General features: G+C 38.7%; 1 protein-coding gene across 9 annotated transcripts in view; it reads right to left on the reverse strand.

Annotated features, from left to right (window-relative positions):
* gpc3 (glypican 3) overlaps positions 1 to 22,631 on the reverse strand; it is a 160,858-nt gene that overhangs the window by 75,209 nt on the left and 63,018 nt on the right. For all 9 annotated transcript variants that reach the window (XM_055178090.2, XM_055178093.2, XM_055178091.2 and 6 more), the window contains exon 3: positions 1,117 to 1,805. In XM_055178090.2, coding sequence (XP_055034065.2) covers positions 1,117 to 1,805 — 689 coding nt within the window. The remainder of the gene's footprint in view (positions 1 to 1,116; positions 1,806 to 22,631) is intronic.

Here is a 22,631-nt window from a genome sequence, read left to right on the forward strand (position 1 = left end):
TATAACCCCAACTGTTTTCTGCTAAAAGGAGAAAGTCATATAGACCCTGACTGGGATTATGGTGAGTAAAGAGTTATTCCTTTTAAACAGTTAAATATAGTTTATTTTTCAGTCTATTTAGTTTTTATTTTAGTTTATATTTAGTAATTTAAAGATAAATAATGGATGTTAAATGCTGTTTAATTTTTTAGGCCCACCTTTGTTACTGTTTTCCAGTAGCATATTCAAAATTAATTAAACTAGGCTGTAAAGTTTTAAACCATAAAATTTTTTATTAATGGTCACTTTAATTTTATTGAAGACCTTTTTGGAGTCATTGAAATTGACATAGTTACAGTTATTCCAATAATGTTTAATGTATTTTTTTCACTTAATGAAAATGTTTCATTATTAATTTTTTTATTTATTATTTTTTATTAATGATAACATCACCGGGAGGTCCAGCTGGGAAAACTAAATTTACCATCACACTGCCAAGTGTTTGAGTGGTGGCCCATCTATTAAAATGTTGCCCCAGGCACTGTAAATTCAAGCGACAGCCCAGTTCTCCGCTGGTGTGGGCATGATATGTGTGATTCTAGGCAAATTATAGCTGTAATAACTTTCAGGGAGATCAACAATTTCTATGGGTCATTTTAAGACCTAATTACACAAAAGTCATTTTAAAATCTTATGCAACCTAAATTGTCTTTTGGCACCTCTAGTTCTGTAACAACACAGCTCTGTAAACTATTTTTAAATGCATTATACCACATCCCTAAATGTATATAAATACATAATATTGTCCTAACTGCTTACTTTCGCTTACATGAATACCCAGCCAGACAGTTCTGCATGTGCTGGCCTAATAGATCTGTGCCATGCTTTAAGTGGGTCATAAAACAACCAGATTCACTCAAAACGAATTCAAAATCGTATCACCTGACAATATACATACAGTATGATTATATGATTCAAAACTCATTCTAAAAGTGATTTAATTTAAATGAGATCCAACCTGTTTTTGAAATTTTCATGCATGCAACAACATCTACACCTTCAAATTTGTTGCAAGGTAAACTGACGCATTTCAGCTTTAATTGGGCGGGACAAACCGTTGTTTCACGCATCACTCACCTGTGCGCTCACTTTGCTTTTAGTCGCTACAGCTTGTTTGAGAGCTTGTCTAATAACGACATGCAGCCTGAGCACCACAGCCTCAATGTCCTGCTCCCCCTTCATAGCACCAGCGAGTGACCCCAGTTCATCCACATACGCCCTCCAGTGAGGCTGTACCTCCGCCGCTCCTCCCAGACAGGCCCCCATGGTGCTTACGCAGAGCGGGCGGCACGGACGAGCCTCCAAGAGCCCCTGACAGTGCGGGCAGTACCACAGCTTCAGCAGCGAGCGCCCGCAGTCCTTTCCTGCCCGCAGGTGCTGAGTAGTGTTGACCACTTCAATGCCCAGATTCAGTGCCTGCAGGAAGACCCGAGTGGCCAGGAGCGATCGAGAAAGCCGCGTCATCATCATCTTGGGAAAGGACCCGTATGCAGAGGATCCACGCCAGGCCCCGCGCAGGCATTCCTCTGAGATGCCCGTCACCTGCCCGTTGCCAAGGAGACGACGGTAGGTGAGAGGAAAAAGGCGTGAGTAGAAGGTGGAAACCATGTCGTTTACATTGGCATCAGAGCCCAGGATGTACAGGGACATATCCGTAAACAGCTGCATGATGGCTCCGCTGGCCGCGTGTCCTAAACCAGGAAAATCATCCCTTATCAGCATCAGAGTGGAATTACGACCCAGACGAAGCACCATGTCAAAGGCCTCTGGGAAAGAGAAAATAGGAAAGAGTAAAATAAAAGATATATCTTTTCAATCACATTATTATTGCCACCATTAACGCATTTCATTGACAAACGTCAGATCAAAAATAAACCTAACTCAGATTCGCAGGAATCCACAGAAAATCTTCCTTGAAGACACGCACACACACACACACACACACACACACACACACACACGGGCCTAATCTTTAAAGGATAGAAGGCTACATAGTAAAAAAAGTCATTTAAAAATTAAAGTGTTCTCTTTAGATGAAAACCAGCATGTCCTCTAAAAACAACAAGGAAGCTTTTCCAGAATCTTACAGCTTTTAAAGACCTTTATTCATCTGCACCGGATGCTGAGAATTTCAGAAAACAGAGCACAAAGGATCCGGGATAGAGAGGAGACATAATCAGCCGCATCTGAAGGCTTTCAGTAAAGTCTTATCAGCACAGAGGCAAAGAGGGATTGCAACCAAAAGCCACCCAGGCAACCAGGGAGAGCCGAGACAAGAGGCAGAGAGGATTTAAGAGCATAGTGAGAAGGAATGAGAATTATAGATATAGGGAAAGCAACGAGTGTGAAAGGAAAAGATAAGGGCCTCGTGTCCACCATCCAGATAGGGTGAAGGTGATCCAGAGGTGGGGAGTCTCTAATTAGGCCTTTAGACTGCCGAGTCGTGATATAAGTGCGCTGCCAAGCAGGCCGGTTTCTCCATCTATCTCCACCCGGGAGTCCGGCTCTCAGGGACACATGATGTTACATCAGCACAACAGGCTGGAGGAGTTTATGGATCTCACTGATTGAGATGAGCTAGAAATCACTTAGTAGTATATCACAGAGCAGTTAAAAGTGCTCAAGGTGCTTTCATGCGACATGATGTTTGCCCTACACACACTAACAGAATGTGTTTGAAGTACCACATTACCATAACTCTTACTGCAGCATATACAGTAGTATGTAAAGTGTGCAGTGTATGCATTTTTCTGTGCATGGTATATCCAGATGACATATATAATACATTTGGCAAATGATGCAACATAGGACAGAAGACATTGCACTACAGTGTTACACAATACAGTATGCTTATCTGACTGTTGGGTTCCATTAGCAGAAATAATATAAGTTATGTCAAATGTCAAAGGCAATATTTGGATTAAAACTGTAGAAAAAGGCTGTCACTTGCAAAATTGAACATGCAATATGATGCTAAATGTAGAATAGTGTATAATAATTTAAAGACTTGAATAATGTATTACTGTACATTAAAATATTGCATCCACTGTAATAGATTTATTGCATCAGTTTGTTTCCAAACACTCTGTAGCCAATCGCACACAGTGTGTAAATAAAGATGGTCTTGCATCAGTTTCAAATCTAAGTACAGTATAGTAAACATGGAGTCAAGGGCTATTTAGTACGTAGTACTGTATATTGCACGCTGTATACTGTAGGCGATACTGCCTATAGTTTTTTAGCATGTGAAACAGTAAGCTATATTTAAAGATGAATGATTTAGATAATTGCATGCTACATGCACTCTAATAATAGTCCCTTTCACACATACAGTCTTTACTGGTAATTTACTGGTAAATTGCAGTTAACAAGTCATGTGTGAACAGAACATTTCCGGTAAATTAGTGCTGCCAATTTACCAGAAAGAGAGGTTGTAAGATTACCAGTAATTTACCGGTAAGCGCTATGTGTGAACACAAAAATATAGAATACCGGCATTAAGAATGGACGACGTCAGACTGCGCTGACAGCTTCGGGCCAATCATAACATTTTAATACAGATGACGCGTTTAGCCCCACACTGTTTACAGACGTGTCCACACACACGCTGCTTGAAAGTCGAGCACACCTGAAGTTTACATCCACATTTCTTCACCAAAGTTGTTTAAAACAGCTTACCATCTACTTGCCGAATTTCCGACGTCCTCAGCACGCTCTCTGTGAAGCGTGCAAACAGTACTGTTGTTGAAGACGCATTTTTCAGTTTGACGTCGCCTAATGCAATGCTGTTTGGTCACGAGCAACTTCGCGACTGTCAGAGTTTACCACAGACGTGAAGACAACAAAATACGGACCGTGGTTATGAACGACGTGGATTGTTTACAAATGCAACACTGAGCTCGCTGCGCGCCACAGGTAACTTCCGCTTTCTCACAGAATTTACCGGTATTTTGATACCGATGTGTGAATAATGTCTTACTGGTAAAAAAACGGAACATCACTGCGTGTGTGAACAACACATTTTTGTATTTACTGGTAAATTCATTCTGGTAAATTGATGGTAATTTACTGGAATTACTGTGTGAAAGAGGCTAATGGCTGTGTTATTTTTGACCCATGTTGGGTAAATATTGGACAGAACACACCGCTGGGTTGAGATTGGCCCAATGCTGGGTTGTTTTAACCGAACAGCTGGGTTATTATAACCCATTGTTGCATAACAACAACCCAAAATTGGGTAATTTTTAACGCAGCATTGGGTCATTTTTAACCCAGTTTTGTCCAATATTTACCCAACATGGGTCAAAAATAATCCAGCCATTTTAAGAGTGTAGGGTCATGTGACCTCAGGTAACACTTTACATTAAGGTTGTATTTGATAACATTAGTAATAGCATTAGCTAACATGAACTAACAATGAACAATAGAGTTTTTCAGCATTTATTAATCCTGTAAAAAATTATACTGTAATGCTGATATTATTTCATTTGCCTATAAAAATATTCTATATTTTTATTTTATATATGTAACAAAAAACGAAATGTCATTATGAATTATATAAAGCAAACGTTACTGTTGAATTGTGTGCATTATTGCACCTCATTCTATTATGCTTTTATATTAGATTAGATTACATTTTTTTTTAGATTAGAGGGGATCATAAAGGAATTATGCTTAGGGCACCAAAATGTCTAGCGGCACAGTTAGTTAATGTTAGCTATTGCATTAACAAATACAACCTAAAGTGTTACAGTACCTGACCTCAATACGTTACATGTTTAATACAGTACAGAAAGTAATTTTTCATCTTTATTTGCATTTTTAATCAATCCTGCGTAACACTGTCTCATCTTTTAGCCAAGAAGTTGATAAAAATCACTTTTGTTATTGCCTATAATTTATTCGTCACTCTAGTAATGGAAGGTCAAGTTGAGCGCATTGCATTGTGGGATGCTCATCCCACGCAGGGTGCTCTGCTGGTGTACTCTACATTTTGCCAGATTTAGTAGGTCATGTGTGTATTCCACAGCATCAAGTACAATACTACATACAGCAAAAGTAGTAGGAGTAAATGGTTTATGTTATTCTACACATACAAATACAGAGAAAAAACAACTGTAATGCGTCTCAGATTTCAGCCAGCAAACACACACACACACACACACACACACACACACACACACACAAACACACACACACACACACACAGTTAATAAATGAGATTTTTCATGAATGGGGTCAAGTGTTCTGGACTGTGTCTCCATCGCTGTAAGTTTAAACTATAGATTTAGCCAGTAAGCTTCACATGCATACACAAACAGGTTTTCTTCACTTTGTTTGTATGGACATCTCATAGACATCATCGTTTTCATACCAGAATAATCAAATCATAACATTAATCTATATATACAACTTTCTATACACAACCCCTAAAATTAACCCTCATATAATCATGTGGACACCAGTAAACCCAAACCTTATTTATGAGTCTTATTGGTGGGACATTTTTACAATTTTGGCCTTCACAAGTAAAGTCAAATTGGTACACTCACACACTGGGATATACAGGGCCAAGGCCAAATTAACCTAGAAAATGTCAATTTTGACTGAAATATAACTTAAAACAACCCATAGGTTAATTTAAACCTAACAGTCAGGTTTGTGCTCATTTAAACTCAGCATTTTTGGTATACACTACACACACATTTTCCTCTGTGATTAACAAATCCTCAGATGCATTGAATGGCAAACATGAATGTTTAGAGAGAAGAGGAAAACCCTCTCTCAAAAGAAACAACAGACACACAAACAGAATGTCACACACGTCAGTTTATATGCAAACACATTCATCACAGCACTCAAACTCCTGCTGTTTGCAAAAGCACCAGCATAAATATGTTATGCCCATACACTCATCATATGCCAGACAACAACATTTATATTTATGAACAAACACTGACACACAAAACAAAATCTAAATATAAATTACAATGACTAAACAAGTCTAAATATATGACTGCCACACAATAACACCATACGCAATGCATCAAGGCGTACAGTCGTCCGATTATACTTTTAATAATGCATACACAAAATATATATCCAGCAACTCTGTGTTACTAATGTCTCAAGGTGTTTGCTCACGAACAAAAGAGAGAAATTGCGAGAGGGCTTGTGTGTAGAGCTCTGCTTCTTTACTCTATACTTCATCAATCTCTCTAAAAGCCTCGTGTAAGGCAGACAAAAGCCACTGTATCACTTACAAAGCCATAGTGGGCTTTAACAGTGGGAGAGAGTCTCTCTCTCTCTTTCTCTCTCTCTCTCTCTCTCACTCGTTCGCTCGCTCTCTCTTAATGCAATGCTGTATTTGAGATGATGGGTCATGCAGGTCACTGTTGAATTTAGTCTGCTCTTGTTTCTGTGTCTGATCTGGACTACGGGTCCACATTCGGGTTCAGTATCAGATGTCCGTTAATGGGGGAAAACAGATGTATTACACAACACAGAGAAATGGGGAGTATAGGGCCTGGATGTGTTTACTAAGACTGTCCATTGAGCGCACTGATTTGAAGTGGACTTGCTTTGAGAAGAGGATGTCTTGTCAAAGTCTTAAGCTCAAGGGGACTTTCACTGATGGATGAGTGTGGACTGAGTGTTGTTTGTGCCTGAAACAAAAGTCCAAGTGCTTGGACTGTTTGATTTGGCCTAAGAGTTGTTGGTTAACATCTTCACATGAAATGCAGTCACAAGGGTCAAGATATCAACACATCTTTAGTCCAGTGAAATTTATACCACAACAAACAAACTCGCATGAAAGAAATACTGTACTGTATACTTTAGTACTATTTACTATAGTACACTGTATAAAAAGTCCTAGATACGCTAGTGTTTTTGAACCTCAGCATAATACAACTTAAAGTATAAGGTTTGGTTGAGGCTACAGTATCTACTACAGTTAAGAATACTACAGTATATGTTAACAAAGAGATTAAAACTAGTGAACAATTGTTTTTATCCAAAATGTTGTTACAGTAATCCTCATTGCTCAAAATTGAAAGGAATATTGTAAAACACACTAGCAAAACATTGATATACCAACAGCTAATTGTTAAGTAATGCTGGGTACAAACCAAAAGATTTTTTACATCTTATAAGATTTTCAAAATGTTATAGACCACAAACATGAGGATAAAAAACTTAGATTTAAAGGAATAGTCTACTCATTTTCAATATTAAAATATGTTATTACCTTAAGTAAGAATTGTTGATACATCCCTCTAACATCTGTGTGCGTGCACGTAAGCGCTGGAGCGCGCTGCGACGCTTCGATAGCATTTAGCTTAGCCCCATTCATTCAATGGTACCATTTAGAGATAAAGTTAGAAGTGACCAAACACATTAACGTTTTTCCTATTTAAGACGAGTAGTTATACAAGCAAGTTTGGTGGTACAAAATAAAACGTAGCGCTTTTCTAAGCGGATTTAAAACTATATTTTATGGCGTAATAGCACTTTTGGGAGTACTTCGACTCGCCTGAAAAGTCCGCTCCCCTTCTCACTCTCATAATGGGAGAGGGAGGCTGTTACTGCGCCGAGTCGAAGTACTCCCATAAGTGCCATTACGCCATAAAATGTAGCTCCTCTTTTAAATCCGCTTAGAAAAGCGTTACGTTTTATTTTGTACACCCAAACTTGCTCGTATAACTACTCATCTTAAATAGGAAAAACGTTGATGTGTTTGGTCACTTCTAACTTTATCTCTAAATGGTACCATTGAATGAATGGGGCTAAGCTAAATGCTATCGAAGCGTCGCAGCGCGCTCCAGCGCTTACGTGCACGTACACAGATGATAGAGGGATGTATCAACAATTCTTAGTTAAGGTAATAACATATTTTAATATTGAAAATGAGTAGACTATTCCTTTAACTGTTTTGCTCCTATAGTGTGTGGTGTGCCATGATGTGTCAAAGACAGCACACCACACAAGAACCGATTTTCAACCAGAGTCTTGACTGTGAACACAGGAAATCTCGCAAAATCTCGCGAGACTTTAGAATAAGCATGGCGGTCGACATGCAGGAAGAAATTTCAATGATAGTGTTGGTATGATTTTTAAGAAAATTCAATGAAAGAAGAAAAAGTCGTGGAGACAGCGGGAACATGGTCTGTACAAGTTCCCTTGCATCAACTTCACTTTGTGCTGTGTCATGACTGCTTCAGTCTTCCATCATCTGTTTTTTTTATTGGATATCGTTTCTTTTCACGTGATAATCTCAAGAGCATGCATGCGTTTGTCCTTGGGGTTCCCCCCACACATCAAGATTTCGGAGCCGCCCCGATCGCGAATCGTAAATATTAAACATGGGGCGACTCCGATGTTTTTCCGATTATGTTCGGACACTCTAAACCAGTGGTTCTCAAACTTTTTCTGCGTGTGGCCCCCCTTGTTTACAGTGCATTCCTTTACGGCCCCCCAAAGAAATTTATGACAAAAAAACTGTTCTAAAATGTCACATTTTAATAAAAAAAAACATATTAAGTTATACAAAGTAGTGCTGTTGGTTATTAGTCTTATTTTTTAGGTTTAATTACACAGAATTCATGATAAATGAATGTATTTTATAAAATGTCATAAAACTGATGCCCCCCTGGCACCATCTCGCGGCCCCCAGTTTGAGAACCACTGCTCTAAACACACCTCTCTCAAAGGGAAAATCTAATAAGATAATCTGAAGAACCATCAAGATAATCGGGACATAGCTATAGGATTGTCGGAAGGGTGGAAATCGGTCCAAAATCAGCCCGATTATCTTTTGATGTGTACCCAGCATAAGGGATAATGAATCTGGTTTTGGGTTTAATCATTTGTAAATAAATGTCATATATGTTATTAAAAGACAGATTCATATTTAATTTTTGTGTAATATTAAACTCTACCTGTCAAAATGATTTGCAGCAATAATAACAAACCTGCTTTAAGCGTTCTGTCTTGTCTTGTCATGTATTTTATTTTGTAGTTATGTTTCACGCTCATGTCTTTTATTTTAAAATCATGTCATTCCATGTTGTCTCTTGTTTCCCTGTTCCTTATGTGTCATGTTCTGATTGGCTCTTTGTCTGTATAAATTGCACTCATTGTCTTTTGTTGATTATTGAATGTAGTTGCTGTGTTCTTGTTCATGCACACGTATATTCCTGTTTTGGATTTATACTCATGTTTTCACCTATTAAAGTCTTATCTGCATCTAGATCCTGCCTCATCGCATGTTTTTGGACAGACATGTTACACCTGCAAATGTTGCGACTGGCCAATCAGAATCAAGCATTTTAACGAGCCATGTAATAAGCGCCGTGATTGTCAAATACGGTAGCCCATATTTGAAATGTTACCTCTGCATTTGATCTCAGCGATTTCAGCGACTGCAAGTCGTAAACACACATACACCCGGAGCATTGGGGAAGCAATCACTGCAGTGCCCCATGGAACAGCGGGTGGAAATGTTCCTTGCTCAAGGGCACCTCATTCGCAACCTGCCAGCCGTGAGACTTAAACCTGCAACTTTCAGGTTACAAGCCCCACTTCCTCATCATTAGGCTTCAATGGCCCCAAACTATTAATAGTTAAAGGATTAGTCCATTTTCTTAAAAGAAATCCAGATAATTTACTCACCACCATGTCATCCAAAATGTTGATGTTTTTCTTTGTTCAGTCGAGAAGAAATTATGTTTTTTGAGGAAAACATTACAGGATTTTTCTCATTTTAATGGACTTTAATGGACCCCAACACTTAACAGTTTTAATGCAGTTTAAAATTGCAGTTTCAAAGGACTCTAAACGATCCCTAACAAGGCATAAGGGTCTTATCTAGCGTAACGATTGTCATTGTTGACAAGAAAAATAAAAATTATGCACTTTTAAACCATAACTTCTCGTCTATCTCCGGTCCTGTGACACTCCAGCGCGACTTCACGTAATTGTGTAATGCCGTGAAAAGGTCAAGTGTTACATATATGAAACGCACATTTGCAGACCATTTTAAACAATAAACTGACACAAAGACACTAATAAGTAATTAGTAAACGGTCCTCTTTCTCCATACTTGTAAACACTGTCGTTTTGCATACGTCCTCCATAACCTCTTGACGTGATGACGTATTGCGTGAGGTTGCGCTGGTGCGTCACATGACCGGAGATATACGAGAAGTTGTGGTTTAAAAGTGCTTTTTTTTTCTTGTCAACAATGACAATTGTTTCTCTAGATAAGACCCTTGTGCCTCGTTTGGGATCGTTTGGAGTCCTTTGAAACTCTGTTGAAACTGCAATTTTAAACTCCATTAAAACTGTTACTTGTTGGTGTCCATTAAAGTCCATTAAAATGAAAAAAATCCTGGAATGTTTTCCTCAAAAAACATAATTTCTTCTCGGCTGAACAAAGAAAAAGACATCAACATTTTGGACGAGATGATGGTGAGTGAATTGTCTGGATTTTTTTAAAGAAAATTTACTAATCCTTTAATATTCCTTTAACTTTGAGCAAAAATTGTTTTTATAAATTGTCTTCTAATTTTGATCTCCACTGTTTATATACGTAAATATGTAAATTATGTATGTAGCTTTCAAGTATTCTTCAAATAGTCACTACTTTAAGTTTTTCAGGTAATTATTCTAGTAAAGATTTAGTAATAAACCAAAAATAAATGAAGAACATAAACTGCTTTCTTGTCTAAAATTGTTGTTTAACATTATATTTGACAATGTCTATTGCTATGTTTATAATATAACCACTTCCACACAAGTATTTTAACCACAAAGTGCATTTGACAGATCTCTTGCGCAGAAGTGACCAGTGGGCGTCCCTAGGACCATTTCAGGTGGGCTTTAGCCCCCTGAAACTTCTACCCAGCCCACCAAAAAAATTGATTTATTCCACAATCATACACAAATTTGTGTCCCATTTATTCCCCTTTAAATCTTATATGAAAACAGCGACGGGCTTCGTTTCACCCCATCTTTTAGTCTGCGTTATTTAGCGACTTATTGAACATTCTTAGTCGTCATTAACGTACACTTCTTGTTTCCAGCTCTGAGTGATATTATTGAACATACATGACATTGACAGAGGATTAGGCTCCGTAAGTAGTTAATGTTGCACGCTGCATTTTAATTCTACATATATATCACATCTGTCCTGTTCTAAACAGGGAAAATTATATATCCATTTACTTTTACAATCTAAGCACCTCCTCAATCACAGTTAAGAGTTTGGATAAGACTTACTAAGCACCAAGATGTTTCACAGGTATCTGATATCCAACCACTCAGGTGATATATCATTAATGCCAATGGATGTGTAACCAAGAAGCTTTGATGGTGCTATTTTTATGATCCAAAAGACAGATGAACACAAGCCAAAAGCATTCAGTCATAGTGCAGGGAGTGTGCATCTGTGAGGGCAAGGTGAGTTATGATGTTATTGCAAAGGGTGAAAGTTATGAGAGCAAAGTAATTAGGAGTCCCATACATATGTATGCCATTTCAGTTAAGTCACTCTACATGATTTGTAAGCTGGCAAGAACACACACATCAAACTAAGTAAACTCTGTAAATACAATGTCAAGCTTGGTTAAGCTTGTGATTACATGTTGACTACATCATCAATATGCATTTTACACAATTCTATCTATAAATGCCTTTATTAGCATATTAAATCCCCAAAGGATGCTACCACCAAGACATGGACCACCTGTTCCTGCATCACCATATCCAACGAACATCACTTCCTCTTCCCTCAACAAGGACATTACGGAAACTAGAACTGAAACGCTCCACTTTCTGCAGGCCCTAAAGGTATCAAAGCAGCCGGTTAGGAAGGTGAACATTTATAGAAGGGTATTAATTTAGATTAGACTTTAATCAATACATCAATCCAGCAAGCGCTCTCTCTAAACCAGTCGCGTGTTCGGACATATGCAGGGTCCTGCGGTAATTCAAGCTGCTCGGCACCGTCGTTCGGACATCCATCAGCGGCCCTTACACTCATTATCCCCAGCAGGCGCAGATCATCAATAAATTAGCCATGCAACGAGCCCAATCAATTTCCCTGATGGAGTGTCACCTCTAGCCGCCGGAGAGAGAGCGATGGAGGAAAGCAATGCCACCTGGCCCCTCCCTCCCCAGACCGTGAAGGAGCCTGGAAGCATCAACGCTAATAAAGTCCCTATCTGTCAGACGACGATTCATACATCACCAGTAAATTATGTGCATTCAAAATGGCTCCATTTATAAGGGCTGAATTTGTTTTGGTGTTGCACCTTGCTGTGTCCATGTAACTCGAGCACTACACCTGTAGACAATGTAGAGTGGATTGAAGGGGGTGGCCAGGGTCTCAATGCCAGGGGGTGATGAAACGGCGTGCGGGAAGCTGTAAAAGTGCAATGATAGAGTGGTAAGAGGAGGATAATATTTCCCGTAAGGGAGGAGACGGATTTCTGGTAAAGTCCCGATAGCATCGCTCCGGCCACGAGCTGAACGGCCAGTGGAGGATTAGATGAGGCATTGGGTTACCAACACACTTACTCTCTCTTCTGCCTCGCTCTCTCTATTCCTCGCCCATCTCTATTGCCTGAGAGACCTCGCACACATATGCATTAACAAATGGACTTCTGGGAAGAAACAAATGACTAACCAAAGAACAGGAACTGCTCTCTGCTTCTTTACTTTTTTCTTTGAAGTGCAACCTTTAGATCTGATTATGATGGAATCAAAGTGGACAATATCATGCGGCGTGCAACTTCATTTTTCACAGAAAAATCAGTTTAAAACAGTCATAAACAAAAAGTCGCCTTTCCATACTAAATTTTCCTATGACGGATTGCTGGATGTACAGTATCATTGGCGCCAGAACTTGACCACAGTGACTTTTGTGTATGGATTATATCGATTTCTTGTTTTGTGACTTTACAGAGCTAAAGTTGAGTCCAGAAGGAACAACACAAGATCTCAGTGCCACAAAACTCATGGGCGGTCCTATAGATCCGCACGCACGCACACACGCACGCACACACACACACACACACACACACACACACACACACACACATTTATTATACAACAATCTTATTTTAGGTCTCAGTATAAACTTGCATTGATGTGTGTGTCAGTAACATAGACTGTAAAAAAGATGGACGACGCCTGTTCACTCTCTTCCATTGGTGAAAAGTGAAGCCGTCTTCTGATACGGCGCTGACATCTTGGGTCTTGAGTCTGTGGGCGTGGTGGCTAGGCAAAAAAAAATATTTTAAGTTGGTCTCAAGTCCCACTGAATAACATGGGGAGGCGGGGTTTATAACCTATACTGGGACCAGTCAGTGGGAGGCGATCGAGACGTTTTGGCCTCACTTTCAGGGCTTGTGTGGCACGCTTGGTCAGTAAGGATAAGCCAACGTGATTCACCTTTTTATTTTAAGTGAACCTCAACTGTCAAGATGTGCCTCTACAGTGTATAAACATGTCCCTGACAGGCATAGATTTTCGGTTACACTTAATTTTGATGGGTTTAGATTCTGTTGACTGTAGGTGACGCTGCAACAAGAGTGCATGTCAATAAAAGGTAATTAGAGTATTAGTTGAGTATTAGTAGATGGTTATGGGTAGGGGTTAGGGTAAGTAAAATAAGCTGACGTACTTGCATTGTCAGTAGAGTGTCAGTTGGGGATCATAACAATAAAGTGTAAATATACTGTGATATTAAGCAGTCAACCAATACTCTAAAGACAGTTAGTTTACATGTAGGTGCTACGTTTCTTAAAGGGATAGTTCACCCAAAAAATTAAATTCTCTCATTATTTACTCACTCAAACCTGTATAAAATTCTTTGTTCAGATTAACACAAAGGAAGATATTTTGAAGAATGTTTGTAACCAAACGTTCATGAGCTCCATTCACATGCACAGTATTCTTTTTCCTACTATAGAAGTGTATGGGGCTCATGATCGGTTTGGTTACAAACATTCCTCAAAATATCTTTCTTTGTGGTCATCAGAACAAAGAAATTTAAAGAGGTTTGTAACAACATAAGAGTAAGAAAATTATGACAGAATTTAGATTTTTGGGTGAACTATCTCTTTAAGCTGAATTTATACGCCTGCGTCAATTATACGGCGTAGCCTATGCATAAATGCGAATGCCACAGCACTGTATGGCACGCACCTCTTCATAAATATAACAACTTATCAGTTCTACAGGTCCTACGCAGAAGAATAAAATGAACCTTTTAAGCTGGGGACACACCTAAGGACTTAAACATTCGAAGACTGGAAACTAGGGCTGTGACGATGCATTGCGTCAAAACTCAGATTCTGTGTTTCATGCGCAACGTGTGCGTGTACTACGTGTCTTTGGTCAGTAGGAAGTCCTTATCAATCTAAAATCATTACAAGTCTGAGTCGTTTATAACGTGCATTAAAAAAGCAAAACTCGTCAAACACAATCATTCAAAATATTCTTTATTATCATGAAAATACCTGAAACAATTTGAAAAACGGCGATATAAATATGCTTATAGACATTTCCTGGAATAGCATTTGTAGTGGTACTTCTTCTGTGGCTCAAATGGAGTTTTTGCACAAGAGCGCCCTCTGGCTTTTGGATGTGGCGGCAATTTACAGTAATTCATTAAAATGCATTCATTCAGAAAATGCGCATTTGCACAATGAATCATACCAGCCTTACTTAATACAACACACTTAAGGATTGTTTCTTTTAACTGTAAACAAAGACTAAGCACAACTGGAAAAGACTGGGCATGATAGTGATATAATCTAATTAAATGTATAACCTGTGCATATATCCTTAGGTGTGTCCCCAACTTTAGTTAACAGAATGTCAAAAAGAAGCATCAAAATAAAGTTATACTTAATTTTGATAAAAAAACATACCACTTTTAAACGATTAAGATTTTCTGCACCGTGACATCGCTTTAATGAAAATTAAGCAGCCCCAACCCCAATTGTGCAATAAAAAATTCACATCTATAAAATTATATATTATTTAAATTGTAAGGTATGCTATTAATAATAAAACTGCCTTTGATAACTGTATTACAGTAATAAGAATACATTTTTACTTTATATAAAGATCCCAATGGTCATAGATCAGTCTTCTTTGTCTTTCTGCATTTTCTTTTTCATCAAAATATAACTTCAGATTTGACACCATGGATGCACCAAAACTAGATGTTTCAGGTGAAAGGGACACACGTAGGCAGGTGGGAAAACGGGCAGTATGTGAGAAGTTATAGCAAAGAGAGACTGTTCAGAAAATGTGCCAGAACCTGTGGAGATAGAAACTCAAAAGAAGAGCTTTGAAGCCCCTATCAAAGCCTCCTTGAGTCAAGTGATGGCAGAATACCTGACACATGAAATATGCGCTCGAAAAAATCCAGCAGAGTTAAAACTGAGACGAGACCTTGCAATAAAAACTCCACAATAGCCGAGAGTTAACACATAAATACACACATAACATGACCTTACTTTAATAACGAATGAGGGTTATTGGTAATGCTTTATACTCCCACACACAAAACCATTTATTGTATGTTCAGATGATTTCCAGGTAGATACAGCATACGTTAGTATTTTACAGCTCTGCATGAAACACACACCTGATATTTCATACATATTTCTGACTCTCTTTTATCAAGAGTAAAGACACCACATACGCAAGAATGGAGTAAAAACTCCCCGATTTAGCAAATTAATAGATGACTGACTAAAAGAGGAAGCCAAAACAGACAACCTTAATCAAAATTCTGCTGTACGAAGGCTCATCCCAGCTCTCCACACACGGCCTGTGGCTCAAAATAAATCGACCGTTCACCTCACACCTCTCCAAGGTTCTTTCATCCATCTTTTCTGCCCCCTTCCACCTGAACATCACCACCTCCGTCCAATTATCCTCACGTCTGACCGCATTTCAATCCTACAGAGCCTGATTTCCCAATTTACACAAATATTGTCCACAGAATGCATATTAATAGCAGACTGTAATAAAAGTACAGAGCTGATAATGAAAGGAAAAAATTCTTTCCTTTTTGAAGTGAGGTTTAAAAGCAAAAAGAAGAGCGAGGGGTTGAATTTAAAAGCGGAGCGGCGAGGGGATAGAGATGAGGTTTGAAGTTCTTGTTCCAGATGTGAGCCAGCGATAGATGGCGAGAGGAAAAGGGGAAAGATGTGAGAAAGAGCGAGTGCGATAGAGAACAAGAGAGTCGTGTGTACTTTTGGGTTATGTGTGCTAAACTGGTTTGTAATAAATGTGCTTTCTCAGTGGTCTGAACTCTTTACAGTACATAAGGGATATTTTGTAATCCTTTTAACCAAATAATAGATTATTGTTCTCCTGATTTGCAATAAACATAACAGTTATCCTTATAATTACCATGGTACATGTTTAAAGCATTGAAAAAAGATCCAAGTTGAGGTAAGAAGATAGTAAAATATTGAAAAACGGTGGTGTTTTCCTTTAACTTAGTAAATAAAGTTGAAGTTATTTAACTTAATTTGTTGAGTGAAGTTAAAACTTAAAGGGATAGTTCACCTTAAAGATGCAGTGTGTAACTTTTAGAAGGATCTAAAGACAGAAATGCAATATAATATAACCATATTATCAGTGGTGTATGCAGACCTTACATAATGAACATATTGTTTTTATTACCTCAGAATGAGCCATTTTTATCTACATGCACAGCGGGTCTCCTTACATGGAAGTCGCCATTTTGTGCCGCCATGTTTCTACAGTAGCCCTAGATGGACAAACTGCTGTACAGAGTGCGTTTACTCACTACTGTACAACAACATATTTGTCCTTTGGCGGCTACTGTAGCTTCTCTATGCGTTTTGGTGAATGATGGACTGAGCCATTGGTTGCAATTCACAATCTCAATGCTAGATGCCGCTAAAATCTACACACTGCACCTTTAAAATGAAAATTCTGTCATCATTTTCTCATCCTCATGTTGTTCTAAACCTGTATGAATTTCTTTTTTCTGATGAACACAAAATAAGATATTTTGAGAAATGATGGTAAACACACAGCAGATAGTGACCATTGACTTTCATAGTAGGAATAAAAAATATGATGGAATTTAATAGGTACTGTAAACTGTGTGCTTACCATCATTTTCAAAATTCAAAATATTTTCTTCATCATTTACCACAATACTTCAAATATATATTTTTCCTACTATGGAAGTCAATTGCCACTATCTGCTCTGTGTGTTTACCATCATTTCTCAAAATATGAAGAGTTTCATTGCAAAACGAGATAAATCCATTTTTTAACATTTTTGTCAAAACATGTTTATTATTATGTTATCATGTTATTATTTTGTTTTTTGGTGCTACTTAGCTGTATTTTTTAAGTTATGAAGGTTTAAATCAAAACAAACCAACTGCAGTTGAATTGAAATTAATTGGAATGCACAACCAAAAAAAACGAGATTTCTGAACAATTAAAAATACAGTGGTTATCTTGTTTTGCAACGAAACTCTTCATATCTTCTTTTGTGTTTATGCGAGTTTAGGACAACATGAGGATGAGTAAATGATGACAGAATTTTCATTTTAAAGTGAACTATCCCTTTAAAAAAGTAGGATATTGAATATCATCTGCACAAAAATGATGTATTGGTGCATCCCTATTCTCAACAATTCAATTAGTAATTGTTTGTACAGACTGTTTTATATCAAGTACATGAAAAACGACCCAACAGTCTTAACCGCTTGTTTGAAACTTCCTCAGCTGTATCTGTGGCTCTCCCTCAGCTTGGCACAGTATCAAAAAGACACCGCAAACACACGTGGCAATCAATTCCCTCCGCTTTCCACCATCTAATCACATTTCTTTTCGAGATATCCATTAATCTCTAAACTGCAGATAGGTCAACTGAAATATGATCATCACTTCAGCAAACTCTAAAACTGCCTTATGGAAAAGATAGAATACACAGTACAAACCAGCTTAGCATGAATGCTCATTTTGTCTCAGGATACAGAAGGCAGCTGTGCTGAGATTTCACTGCTACATCAGCTCTGATCTAAATCGCTCCCACCACAGTGGGAGCCAAATCATCAACCGGGCCAGACTTTAGTTCTGCTCTGAAAAGCAGTGATGGATAATGATGTCCAGACAGGTGAGATCCATATCACTAAACACTTCCCTGACAGACCTCAAACTGAATGTAGAGCACACATTCGGCTATACGGCTAGATGAAAAGACCCACTTCTTTCTTCAATTAATTTAACAGGAGCTCAGTGGCAGGACTGGGATGAAATCCCATCTTTGGAAAAGGCTACAGGCTGGGGCTATTAGAATCTAATACAGCGGGATATCACGAGGAGTAATAACTCACTGTTAAAGACTGAGATTGCCGGCGGTAAAGCGTGTTAACGTCGACGGGAGTACATTGTTAGACCTTTTTGGCCTCAATGTTCAAATCAGCAAAACTACTCTTCTGTATCTGGGTCTTTTATATCACCGAGTCTAATCTAACAGATTCAGTCAGCAGCAGCACCTTGTGCAACCCATTCTGTGTCTTTTATCTTTTTTAAAGGTCATTCCCACCAAATCCCTTTAGCACAACAACATCCTTCTACATGGGGATACATTTTCCTAAAGGTTTGAGACAAAGAAGCCAAATCATTTTCATCTGGTGACTAAAAATGTACTGAATAAATGATATATTCTCAGCGCGAGTCTCGGTTGTTTACAGAGGGACACTGCAGATGAGTTTACACACATATCTTCCTTCAACCCATCTGACACAAAGGGAAAACCTCATTTCTGTAACATCAAAAAAAAGTGTTAAAGGTGACCTGCACTGTGAGAATGGACATTTCAGGAAAAGGACAAGCCTGGACCAGCATGAATTTCTATGCTTGTATAGTCTGCTGCTGGTTTGGTGCCACCAGTAAAACTTACACAGGGTTGTACGGTTATTTAACATTGCATACCTAAAACAATTGGGTGTTAAAGTCAAATAATAATTAAATATAAATATATAAATTTTCCCTGATGAAATTAAGGGTGTTTTAACATCTGTAGTTTGGTTCATTTGGTAAGGACCAAAAGCAAAAAATGATAAATTGTAGCTTTTTTATCAGTTTTGGTTCCATTTCACACCACACTGATTGCTCTGGTCCGCACCAGTTGAAACGAACCACATTTCAGTCATGTGATAAGATCCACATAACTCATTGGCCACATGTCTTTGAACGTATTTCCTAAACTGCTTCTCGATTGGTCAGAATCAACGTGCGCGAAATTCCAACGGAAACCCCGGAAGTAAACAAAAAGAAGGAAAATACAGCAGGGGCCATGGACAGACGGCTGTGTGCTGTAATTATGTCTCCGTGGTTGTTATACATAGTTTGTATACAGCACTCTAGACAAACCGTTCATTTTCAGAATGAATCACGGAGGCGGCTTGAAAACAACGTTTTAATGCACTACAAACGTAGCCTGGCTGCACTCTCTTACGCACTTCCGGTCAATTTCATTTTCCTTCAATACTACGTCTGGGATTTCGGTCTATTCCAGCATTTTGAGAAATCAAATTTTTGTAGGACCAATCAGCGAACAGAGGGAGTGGCTGAGAATGATGACATTGTGTGTTGTTGTGCGTCAACGACCGGAGCAGTGTTTTGTTAATGATTAGACCCAGCTTCGACAGTTGCCTGAATACATCATTGTCCTTAGTGTCAAATATACATTTAGAATTTACAATTGTTCCTTGAACTCTTAAATTCGATGAACAAAACCTGCATCTCTCGTTGACAGACATCTTTTTCTATACAATCCTCTGATCATTCAGACTTGGTTTCAGCGCATGATATACGTCACCACCACACGTTAGCGATTGGCTACGGCAGATCCTGAGTGACTCTGGGCAGATCCAATAGTGTTGAACTTTAAGAGAGAACCCGCCTACAAGGAAGTAAATGTTTCTCAATGTAGAGAGGCCAATGACTGTGATTGTACTGTACCCTATGTCAGCATTGCATTCTCATCCCACCTCTCCAACAATTTAATACTTCTCGCACATCCAAACGCAGTGGCGGATTTAGCAAATTGGGGGCCCTAGGCGAAGGTATTTTTTACTCCAAAATGAAGATGGAAAGCAGAGGTCACACAAAGTGCAGCACTACACAAACCAATAGAGAATAAGTCAATGGGGCAAAAACAGCCACGAACAGTAAATGAGGGAGAAATAATTTAAATCTGATGCTGCCCAAAAACTAGAAATGCATCAAAGCCAATGTTGTTACTAATCTTTCACATACCCAAGACTGTGATAAAAGGGTTAAAAAATCTACAATCTACAATCACTTTATATTAAAACTATGTTTTCTTTGATGTTTTCTTCACAAACATAACAAAAGGGTTGTGAATTTTACCACAGTGTATTGTTGAGTTTTTGAAAAATGTTCAAAGCATTTTCCCAAAATATGTGTCAACATAAGATTCATTAAAAAGTCCAAACATATTTAATGCATTAACAAATTAATTACAAATACAAAAAACTGTATTCTTTATATACATTATTTTTTTTACTTTATCATACTTATTATTTTTAACATATATTTGCCTTACTGTAAACCATTAAACTTATAATCAACTTTTTATTACTTTGTTGTAAAAGCTTTAGGCTGCTTTAACACAGACTTGAGTAAAGAATCACATTCTTGTGCTGTAATCACTACAAAATGTTTTCATGCACTCTGAAGATATCATTTGCCAGGACTTGTAATCTGAGGTACTGAGCACAATGTATTACGTTTTTTCTGACTTCAGTGTACAGCGCTATTTTTAGGCTTTCATTGTTAAAACTAAAGCAGCTGATCTCCGCCTCTTTTATTAGTGTCATTTTGCGAGCGTGTGGAGGTTGTGGGGAGATTATTTAATCAACTGCGCTGAAATATCAAAGAAAGCTTTTACATACACATAAAAAAAACACTGTGCAGCATCGTTAATTTCAACACAAGCACCGGACTTCGCGTCATTTTAAGCCGGTCATTTCTCCCGAAAACGAAAGCAGAGGCTCTCGCCCGCAGTCTCCATAGACCACCCCTCAAACCAATCAGGGCAGAAGCGGTCGAAAGTGGACAAAAGAGACGGATTTAGAGAGGTGATATGCACCTGAGCTGTGATAGAAAGGCGGGGGAGCGGGCAACAACAGGAAGAATGACTGAATGCGCCGCAGACGTAATCGCCTGCGCATTATATTAATATAATTGTATTTAAATTTCACAGTCCAGCCAGTGCGACATTTAATAAAAAATAGTCGCAAAATGGTTGGTTGATTATTAGGTTGATTATTAGGTTGGTTGGGGCCCCCCCTAATTTGACCGCTGGTGGGGGGCCCCAAGCGGCCGCCTACCTATGCCTTTATGGTAAGACCGCGTCAGAGAAGTGCCTCATCTTCTTTCCAATCGCATGAACGTTGCGAAACAGCAGTCGCATCCTCTCAATGAATCACTCAATTCGCATCAGTGATGGGCGGTTGATAAGAAATGAGCGGGTGCCTGCTGTCACCCGTCGTTACGAGTCATCCAAAAATATTTGTAATGATATTCGGGCCGTGGTCGGTTGGGTCGTTTGAAATTAAGATGCCAATTAACTATTTTAAACAATTGTGGGCGGGTTAGTTGAAAACGTCGGTCGGGAGCCGTTTGTTTATACATTGACACGCGCATCACTGATTCGCATTGGCTACCCCCCAATAAGGCCGGTAGATTGACAGTGTTAGCCGCCAATTGCAAAATCCACCCGCATTTGGCGCGTGGTCGGGTGTTAATTTCAGGCCCTGGGGCCTCATTTATAAAGCGTGCGTACGCACAGAGTAAAGTGTGCGTAGGCAAAAATCCACAGCAAAGTTCATATTTATAAAAACCGTCTTTGACGTGGAAAAGTTCTTAGCCCCACGTCAGGGTCTGAGCAGACGTACCCACTTTTGCTTGTCTGATTGCTGCAGGTTTTTGGAAATATAAACCATTCTTGCTATTTGAAATTGGGTTTAAACCTTGACAAGCGCTTTCTTATATGTCTGACATTAATTACGCATCGTTTAAAGGCGGAGATCTGAAACTGCTCGGCTGCGCGCACAAGTTCAAGTTTATTTGCGAGTTATAGATTTGAAAGGGGTACGTGCGTTTTCTGCGCGTACGTTCGGTTTATGAATCACACATACGCATTTTTTATTAAATGATCGTAAGATCAAATGTAGGATGGTTTTTACGCAGCATTTTATAAATGAGGCCCCTGGTCCGCTTGTTTGGCCCGCTTTTGGTGCACACCACAGTTCGACTGCTACATTCTTTGGTACCGAACTTTGGTACGATTCAACCGAACTAAACAAGGCAGGTGTGAAAGCACCCTAAAAACCCAATAACTTGGATTTGGATAGATTGATCAAAAAACTATTATACAACCTACAGAGAAAACTGTAAGAACACCAGCATCAAAAATGATCCTATATATGCAGAGATATAAACACACCAAATGTCTTGGGAATGCTTCTGAATGTAAACAAGTC

Source organism: Misgurnus anguillicaudatus, chromosome 16 (assembly GCF_027580225.2).
Source record: "Misgurnus anguillicaudatus chromosome 16, ASM2758022v2, whole genome shotgun sequence".
In the NCBI taxonomy this organism is placed as follows: Eukaryota; Metazoa; Chordata; class Actinopteri; order Cypriniformes; family Cobitidae; genus Misgurnus; species Misgurnus anguillicaudatus.